The 10,543-nt window shown below is 33.3% G+C and overlaps 1 protein-coding gene across 2 annotated transcripts in view; it reads left to right on the top strand.

Annotated features, from left to right (window-relative positions):
- Nucleotides 1-10,543, top strand: part of trappc9 (trafficking protein particle complex subunit 9) — a 235,501-nt gene that overhangs the window by 141,737 nt on the left and 83,221 nt on the right. For both annotated transcript variants that reach the window (XM_016537066.1, XM_016537059.1), the window contains one exon: nucleotides 4,913-5,023. In XM_016537066.1, coding sequence (XP_016392552.1) covers nucleotides 4,913-5,023 — 111 coding nt within the window. The remainder of the gene's footprint in view (nucleotides 1-4,912; nucleotides 5,024-10,543) is intronic.

The raw sequence follows: 10,543 nt of genomic DNA, 5'->3' as shown, positions 1-10,543 counted from the left end.
TATTATAAATAATTGTATTAATAATAATAATAATTATTATTATTATTAAAATTTGACTATTTGTAGTTATATTATTATTATTATACTGTTTTTGTTTCATTATTGTAAATTAGTCTTTTGTTTTATTAGTCATATTGTCAATTCTTGTGTTTTTACATTCTAGGTATTTTTAAATGCTAAGTCTTTATAGAATTATTTTTAAACATCCTCATTTAGTAATCATGAACTTTAATATAACTTATAGGGAAACTACTTTAAATAAATAAAATAATGGCCTGACTGTCAGCGTAGTTGAGCTGTTGTAAATTATGAGCAGATTTGAGCTTGGTTGCAGTTTGAAAGTAGCTTCCTCAGCACTGCTCTGCGTGCCTCATTCTGAACTTTATTCATTTAAGCAATGGCCGTAAACCTCAAATTATGATTAGCTCATTCTTCCACACAAAGCCAAGAAAGTTTCATTCGGCAAACTGGACACTGGCCAATAACGACAGTGACATATAGAAATGCAAAGACCTGCTTGTGGAGAATGGGTGTGAAATAGTCAGCAGTCGGTTGGTGGATGTGTTTCTCTGATGGCTTCAGGCGCTCTTAGAATAGCAGCACTAAATGTGAACACACCACGTTACATCCCTACAAAGACATCAGGTTTATAAAAGCAGTGTGTAATGTCTTTATTCAGATCTAAAAGTGCCAAAAAGGTGTTATAGGGTTAAGGTTAGACTATAGGAGTTATAATTATGAACCATAGAATATATATAAACTACATTATAGTATTGATTTATATACATTATTATATAATACAATACCATTAAATGACTAATAATAATAAAATAATAATTGTAATAATAATATTTGTATTATTATTTGTAGTCATTTAAAGGTATTATAGTATATTATAATGTATATAAATCAATTATTATTAAATATAATTTTTTAAATATTTTATACTAAAGATTTTAATGCAATATTGTTGATTATTTGATTATTATATGATGATTATATTTTAATTTAATAATGATGATTATCATTTTTATTTACTTTTTTAGATTGGTGTATATATAGTAATTTATTAAAAGACAATACTGTTAATTATAGTAATATTTTTATTCAATAATAATGAACATTTTATTTCATTTTTATTTATTTATTTATAGTTTTTTTAACATTGGTGTCTTACAGATATACTACATTATGTTCTTGATTTATACTAATCTATTACTCTATTCATGAATATACCTTGAAGAATATAATTCAGTATTTCATTATACTCTTTAAGTGACTGTGAATGGGTAAATATTGTAAAGTTTTGTTAATGTGCTTATTATTTATGAAAACATTTAATGAAATACATACAGTACAGTTTTGATAGGAGCGGGAAGCATTTACACATGTACACACTCAGACACACTAATGTTCAGAGCCTCTTGAAGGATCTACTCGAGCGAGGGGCAGTTCTTCAGCTCGCTACCTCTGAGGAGATGAAATATTGTTCCTGAGATGGAAATCTTCTAGACGTTTCTGGCCAGTGGGTCCAGACAAATGGCCCATCGTCTGCACTGAATAATGTAGGCAGAGTAGAGGTCTGTTCCACACCACAGATCTGATGAATACTCATTGGCCTGCCTGGATTATTTCTTTTTATTTCTCTTCTTAAAGATGTGGGGACGATGCTTTCCAAACACGTAAAGCGGCCTGTGACTAATGCCTGTGTCTTTAATTCACACCCACACACTCTTATGTGTGGATAAATGTACAGCGTGTGTGTTTGACCAAGTAAATTCAACAGGATGTTGTAAAAAGCAACAGTTGAATTACTAAACTCAGACACCATTAACACATGCCCACTTCGCCATCGCTTTTAGACACACTTAACACACAAATAATACAGGAAGATCATTAAATGAAAACAACCTTTCTTAAAAAAGCTTTTATCTCTTCTGTGGTGTGAGCGGATGTAGTGAGACGAGGAACTCCGGAGGAAAGAAAACATTCAAATGCCAAATCAAAGAAAGCTACAGTCTTCATGACATTTTATCTTTCACAAATCCAGTGCCTTAAAGGATTGTTTGGGGTTCAATACAGCTTAAACTCACAGCTTTAAACATGTGCATTAATTCACTTATAATGGAAGTCTGTGGAGCGAAGCATTCAGGATGATTCAAAGCAGAAAGCTGCAACTTATGTTAATGTTAAATAGGATATATTTTTCCTCAGTATTGTTTTTAGATATTTTTATTTTTGCAACTTTTTATCTCACAATTCAGACTTATTTCTTTCAATTTGAATTTTTTCAGAAACATTGGAATTGTGTGATATAAATGTAGAATTGCGATATGTAAACTCAGAATTGCCAGAAAAAAAAAATCTGAATTCTGAGTTTATATCTCTCAATTCTGACTTTATTTCCGAATTTAAGTCCGAATTGTGAGATAAAAAGGTCATAATTACCTTTGTTATTTTTGTAATCCCGTGATGGAAACAGGCATCCATAATTAAAGTTTATCTTGTGGTGGAAATGGGCTTCCATATTTAATATATTATTACATTATAATACACTATAATTTTTATTAAATTATTACATTTGAAAATAGTTAAATATGGCTTTTTATTACTGTTTTTGAGTCATATAATAGTACCATACAATTAATTTATTGTAAATTGATGTGGATTTAAATGCTAGGTAGTAGTTATAATAATAATAATAATAACAGTAATAATAATAATAATAATTAGTAGTAGTATTTGATAATAAATGGCAATATAATAAATTTATGAAAAGCTGTTATTGTCAATGTTACATTTATTTTAGATATTTTTTTATAGTAAATAAATGTATTAATGTATATTATTGTAATAGTAATATATTTTAATTCTATATAAATAACAATTAATATATTATATATTAAATTATTCATAGGGAATGACTGCATCAGATTTACCTTTACACAGCTAGTGTTAGCAGTTCTTTGACTTTGTCAACAGGTATAATCTTCTTGTGGCAATGTTATCGACATGGTATGTACATTATTTTTCACATTTACAACGTCCACAGACTTCTACTGTAAGTGCATTACATGTTTATTTGTAAAGCACTTTTCACAATCCATGCTATTTCGAAGCAGCTTTACAGAAAATCTCGTCTTATTGTCTTGAAACCCCCAGCGAACAGCTAAAAGCGAATGGGCTAAACAAAAAGATGTTTATTTTGAAGGAAGATTATGAATGCAAACCTATTTACTTACTTTTAGTGAGATCCAGAATGTGTATTAAGAGAGTAAATGGGGTCAAATTCATGTTGTGTTTAACTTAAAATGCGCCTCAGTGTTTTCCGGCGGTGACGTCATTTGACTCTTTCAGCATCTGTGATGGAGAGCGAGAGAATGAGGGATGCTCGGTGTTGAGTAAGCATTGGTTGGCACTCGCTCTCATTTTCTCTCTGCTATTTAAAACTTGGCAGCATCTCTTGTGATGATTCATTCCCCACTGATCACTGTAAGAAATGAGAGAAAGAGAGAGACATTGACTGCTCTGCTTGTGTGTTGACACACAGCGGCCATCACATCATGATCTCTACTTTTTATACGCACATGCTGCCCATAACTCGCTAAAGTGTGGAACTGAGAAAAATGACTTTAAATATTTTTATTTGTCCAGCCAAATTATTTATAGGTAGAACACTGGAAATCTGTCAATTAGATGTTTTGGTGATGAAAAAAATAAAAATAAATAAAATCTTGAGCTCAAACTTGATTTTTACCCCGGCATGGTTCACTGGGGTTTAAAGAGGTCATATCATGGTAAACTGGCCTTTTCTTGCTCTATTGAAATCTGATGCACAATATTTGTTATACTAATCCTTAAAGGAACTGATGCAAAAAATAGACTGTTTGATTCTATTGGTAAGAAAAGATGAAGATAGAAAATAGTCACGAAAACTAAATTATGATAGATTTTGCTGAAAGAAACCTAATTATCTAGTGACTAATGTTATAAGTAGACTTTGGGAGAAAATACAAGCATGCTAGAATTTGATTTGTGTGTATTGTGTTACTGTGGTGGGTTTGAGAATTTGTTTCCATAAATAAAGATGCAGGTAACACACACGCATGCACACACACACACACACACACAAAGCTCACGAAGCTTTCGCTACATGAAAGAGATGCTAACCTTTGATGTTTGGACAGAAGATGACAAGTACATCTGCATGACCTCTTGTGCCCATCTGTTTTGGTGTGTGTGTGTGTACTTGCATTTATTTGTGTGTTTGTGTCAGTAGTATAAACTGATATCAGAATGAATATCAAAAATATTTAAACCAAGCAAATTTTGTAGATAGTTTTGTACATACACTACTGTTCAAAAGTATATAATAATAATAATAAGATTGTATTATGTTTTTGAAAAAAAGTCTCTTATGATAACCAAGGGTGCATTTTTTTCAAAAATACAGTAAAATAAGAAATATTGTGATTTTTTATTTTTTTTTTATTTTTTTTACAATTTAAAGGAAGTGTTTTAAATTACTGACCCTGAACTTTTGAACAGTGATGTATATATTGCATAAACAAAATATGTATTATTCTACATAATAATAAACATGTTTCACATAAAAATAATAATACAAATAATTACAATAAAATAATTACAAAAAAATCTGTATATTCTAAATATATGATTCTCTATAATCTAAACATTATATAATTGTTAATTATTAAAAATAATCTAAAAATCATCTTTGGCCTGATTGGCTACAACTGTGCACATTTACTAGTTTTACTTGATTTTTGCTTTGAGTGGGGACAGAAAAATTGATATTCAAAATGTATTAATTGCATGAAGTGATCCACCAGGTGTGAGTTCTGTACTTCATTAATACTTCCTCGGTTTGTCTTTCTCCATTTTTCTGCAGTACTCGTCAATGTCATCTACTGCTGGATGTGTTCAACTCGACTGAACATGAGCTCACACTGTCTGCCAAGAACAACCAGGACCTGGTGCTGCACGCCAGCGAGTGTCAGAGGTACATGCACACACACACACACACACACACACACACACTCTCTCACACAGACTCCTCCTTCATCTGTGAGATGTATCGCTGTCTGTCTGGCTGATTGAAGTCTGTAGACTGTCAGACGGCATTACCTGTCCCTCTCCTCCGCTGACAGCTCTCCATTTCATGAAAGTTACTCTCATGAACCAGAGCTGCAGCTGGTCACACTTTCTGACTTTCATAGAGCTTTGGAGAGACAGTCACATGCTTACAGTGTCTCCATATACGTCACAGCAGGTTTTTGATGCATCTCACTGAAATTGCCTTTAGGGGCTTTTTTTGAAGATTTGCAGAGAAATGCAAACTTAAGGAGACAGGATTCACCACATGAGATGCTTTCGTTTGAAGGAATGAAGGATAAAACGCAAATGCGACTGTTTTATTCCCTGTCTGACTTAAGTGTTAAAGACAAGAAAAATCATGATTAAATCTTGATTCATGTAATGTTTTTACTTATTTCCTCTTTTTGGATGCCGATAACTTAGAAACAGGTAACTTATGAAGAGAAAATATCATCATGTCAATCATTAAAGGGATAATTCACCCAAACATCAACATTCAGTCATCATTTACTCACAAGCGTGTCTTTTTGAACCCATATGATGTGGTTTCTTTTGTGAAATACGATATGAAATGTTGTCTGAAAACCTTTTTCAACGCTGCAGCTCTCAAATCACATTTGCATATTCAAACTTGCCATCTTGTGATTGGTGGAGACACTCAAATTGGATTCGGTGTCATTGACATTAAATCTGTTGCGACACATCTTTGAATATGCTAAATTAGATTTGAGAGCTACAGAGGAGAGCAAGATATAAATTAAAATTGATTTAAATTTCATATTTTGGGTGATTTGTTTTTTAAAGGTTATCAGAATATCCCTTTAGATATAATACATGTTGCTTCATGTTTGTTGGAAAAAAAAATAAAAGAGATTGTTGTGCACCAGGTTCCAAAATGAACACTAGCCAAGCAAATGTGAGATAAAATTTGTTTAAGCTATTAAGAGAGAGAGAGGCTTAATACATACACTAAAGAAAATGTTATCAGAATTTGCAACTTTAGTGGATTTTATAATTCTGTAAACTCAAAATTTTTAAATAAAACTCATACTTTTATCATGACTTCAAAATACATATGAATTTAATATTTTTAATTAATATATGTGACCCTGGATCACAAAACCAGTCATAAGGGTCAATCCTAATGATTTTTGGCATAAAAGAAAAATCGATAATTTTGACACACATAATGTTTTTTTTGCTATTGCTACAAATATACCCAAGCGACTTAAGACTGGTTTTGTGGTCCAGGGTCACATATCATCCATTTTGCAGGTAAGTTTTTTTTTTTTTTGAAAGAAATAAATTAATAATACTTTTATTCATCAAGGATGCAATAAATTTAGCAAATAAATCAAAAGTGACAGAAATGACATTTATATTGTTACTACAGATTTCTATTTCAAATAAATGCTGTTCTTTTGAACTTTCATTTCGCCAAAGACTCCTGAAAAACAAATATCTCAGTTTCCATAAAATATAAACAGTTTTCAACATTGATAATAATAAGAAATGTTTCTTGAGCAGCAAATCAGCTCATTAGAATGATTTCTGTATGATCATGTGACACTGAAGACTGGAGAACGTACAAACCGCAAACTTTTAAAGGGTAGTGTTTTTTTAAATGCTAAATGCATTTTCTTGTGTTTTCCAATATTTTTGATGGTAAATTTTCTCAATTCCTTGTTTATTTTGAACCCGGTGTCACTGGTGTAGCGCACATGCACAATTTCCTTTCTCTCTGCACTTTCCTGTACACTAAAAGCATAAAAATCCCATCGTGCTGGAAATGTAGCCATCATAAAGTGCTTTATAGGCAGGGCCGGATTTACCTCTTATCGTGACATAGGCGAAACAAATTTTTGGGCTCCCACTATTAATATGTAATGTTACCACCCCAGCAAACAAAAATATTTCGTAATCAGTGGAAACCGTTACAGTGTTTTCTATCGCAATAAGCGCTCATATTCAGTCAATAAAAATCGAATGTCTTAATTTGTTTGAGAATGGAGAACCGTTCCATTAATAGGCTCCGTGACCATATTACCACTTCGGAAATGCATTATTTCTCTAATAATTTTAACGGCCTGGAGTCACAACCACCTCAAGACATTGTTCAGATGATTTACTTCAAGACATCTGGCATGTTTCCGTCCTGAAATCTTGTGTGTTGAAGTAATTTCTTACATGCCTCATCCCAAACCTTCCGTTGCAAATTCCAAAACGTAATTTTAGAGCTAATAACAGAGGTTTGAGCCATTGATATGCAGTCTAATGCAGTTATTAGAGAGAGAGAGAGAGATTAAGCGCGTGTGAATACCTGCGTTTGTGCGTCTCTCAGCAGTGTTCAGCAGCAGCGTCTACTAATAGCGAATCTTTAAGTTGAACTGCTTCAAGAACCTTGCTACTAAGAAATGTCATGTGGCTTTTCAGCTGCGAAACTATTTTATTGATAAATTCACGGGGCAGCGCTGACAACAAGTTTCTGTTCGCATCTCTGCGTGTGTGCGCGAGTGCGTGTCTGTACTGTGTGTGCGTCTGTGAGAGAGAATGGGAGAAAGACAGTGTGATTTCCGTACATAAAAAGGTGGAAAACATGGAAATAGTTTGTCATTTTGATCCTATTGGTTGTTATATTTGTCTTCATGGGGTTTTGGTTCTTTACTGTTGTAGATAGCCCATAGCTTAAAAAAAATATTATCTCTCTTCATTGTGTTTGGGCCCCCCCTGGACGAGCGAGCATAGGCACCTGCCTAGAATGCCTATGCATAAATCCAGCCCTGTTTATAGGTTTGTGTTGACTTGCAGAGTGGCATTTTCTTAGTGTACGAGCTCTTCTGATGCCCTGCGGGTGACATTGCCTTCTCCCGATCACCTCCATGGATCACCTGATTAATGACTCGATTGGGAACCGTGCTGCTTTGGCCGATACCTGAATCAGAAAGAATTGATGAAAAGATTCAGTTCCTGAAGCTGCGGGGTGATTGATTCTGGAGGATGAAATATAAACGACTACATGCTGATCGATGTGTGTGTGTACTGGTTATTGATCTCGTAGAGGGCTAAATCAGGTCTCCCCCTCTTTAATGGCACTTTGTGTGTTATGTGTTATTGTGTAGTTCTTCATACTGATTCTTTCTATCTTTTCTCATAACGTGAGATGTCTCATCTCGTGATGGTTCTGTGTCTTTTCCTCTTCCTCGTTCTGTATGATGAATGCTTTCAGGGAGAGGTTTTTTAAAGGACGACACTGTCCTCGCTTTATACCCATCATTCCTGTCAGTCATCCGTGGGCCGCCAGCGTGACAATGAGGCGTCCAGCGGTGCAAGGGCTCACCTTCACTAATCGATTTCTCTGAGCCTCAGATCTCCTCAGCCCTCTTTTTTTCTGTTTGAGAGAGATTGTTTCTGTAAGAGCTGAATACGCTGGAGTTTCTCTGGGTGAAGTGCTGTTGTGTTTAAAGATTCAGATGAGATCTTGGTTCCTTTCCTTGGTACTGGTGCATTTTGTGTTTTCTGCACTGGTCAAGGGCCCATTCTGCTTTAAAAATAACGTAACATCAAAATTGACCCAATTACTTCATTAAGACATTTTCTTGGTTTTATTGTGAATGTTTCATCAGTGCATGTTAAAATTCTTTTTATTTTATTTTTTATTATTATTCTCTTCAGCAGTGGATAGAGCATAAACCTTTGATTTCATCAAACAAAATAGACCAAACAAAAATAAGGAGATTTAATTATTTTGTTTTGTTAAAAATAAATAAATACATATTCAGTTTAGCCAATATGTGCAAAAATGTTTATTTTTTTCCCCCTGATTCCTAAATATTGTTCATGATGATGATGAATGTTTATTGTAACTATTTTTTGTTACTTTTTTCCCCCTTAATGAATCTTTGCAATATTTGATTTTTACTGCACATTTTTAAGTGGCAGCATATTTGAGCAGATAACAAACTCAGGTCATAAAGTTCGTCAAATTTTAAGAAATTCATATTGAGCCAGACTGGTTGAAGTCAAGCCTGTCTGTGTTCAGTCAGCTGACTCTCTAATGAGAGCTTTAATTTGGCAGATTTATCTGACGGTTTGAAGAGAGTAGGATATGATGTGCCACTTTTTATTTAAGTTGTCCTCAAGGCAGGGAGAAGCGATAACTAAGACTTAATGAGAAGTGAGAAATAAAACTAATAGTCCTAATTATATTTCACATTATCTCCTGTAAAGTAATATTATAGGAAAGCATTCTGCATAGTCCAGTACTTACATCTCTCTCGCCTAATTATTTTTTGTGCCTAGATATCTTTATTTATTAAATAAGAAAATATGTTATTTGTTCACTTAGGTTCTTAAGGTATTAGTTTTAATTAGATTTTGATCTAACATTAGATTTTGGATTATGATCTGAGAAACGTTTAGTTTTTCTAAGAATGAATAGATTTTAATGTTCTCATCTTTAATAAGAAGCATGAGTGTGTGTTTCAGCTTGAGAAATTATAAATGCAAACAGTATAAACTTAATCAATGTGAACATTGTGTGTTTATTTATTTTTAACAAATATGCATTGAACATGCATATTTAAACACTGAATATGTTTACAATTTAGCAGTTTACTCATGGAACCACGTTGAATGAATGATATATCATTCAGATATACTGAATGATATATGGCCTTAAAAATGAAGATACCAGAAGAAATGTTTAAGAACCAGAATTTGAAGTGATATTGAGATATCTTTAATGCTTCTTATGTTACAGGCATGCAAATTTTTGGGAAAAAATATGAAAAGTACTCCCCCCCCCCAATTTCTGAACTATCACCTATTGGCAATGCAACAAGGATTGCTAAAGTCAACAGATTCTACTAATAGACCTACCAATCTCTGTGTAAAAATAACAATGATGCTGCCACATTTCTAAAGTCAGTTATTTGGCTCCAAAGGTGAAATTAATCATTTTGACTCACCTCTACAAAATAGTGCATTACCCAGTAAATATTCATCCATGGAATTTAATATTTTGGCTTTCTTCTTCATTTATGTATTTCTTTCACCTAAAAAATATCTTAGCTGTAGAGCTCTGGTAACACAAAATGATTGTGTTAGAAAAACCAGCAGGCTTCATGTCAGTCACAGTGAGTGTGTTTGTGTTGACATCATATGTGCGTCTTCACCTGTGCATATATTTGATTTGTGTGGAAGCTTGTTTGAACTGTCACTGATTCATACCTTTTGAAACACCATTAAGGGCACTGAATTGGTGACACATTGTGGATTTTGGGTTTTTTACACTCTCTCTACTTTGTGTTGGTGTGACATACTCCGCTCAACTTCATTACCCACATAATTTAAACAAAAGCCTGTTGCTGTAGCAACAAGCCTCTAAGTGCTTCCTCCATGATGAAGGGCCACTTTTTCCTTTTTT

Source organism: Sinocyclocheilus rhinocerous, unplaced genomic scaffold (genome assembly GCF_001515625.1).
Source record: "Sinocyclocheilus rhinocerous isolate Xijiao unplaced genomic scaffold, SAMN03320098_v1.1 scaffold1154, whole genome shotgun sequence".
In the NCBI taxonomy this organism is placed as follows: domain Eukaryota; kingdom Metazoa; phylum Chordata; class Actinopteri; order Cypriniformes; family Cyprinidae; genus Sinocyclocheilus; species Sinocyclocheilus rhinocerous.
The sequence above is the reverse complement of the archived record's forward strand: the minus strand, read 5'-3'. Positions and strand labels throughout refer to the sequence as shown.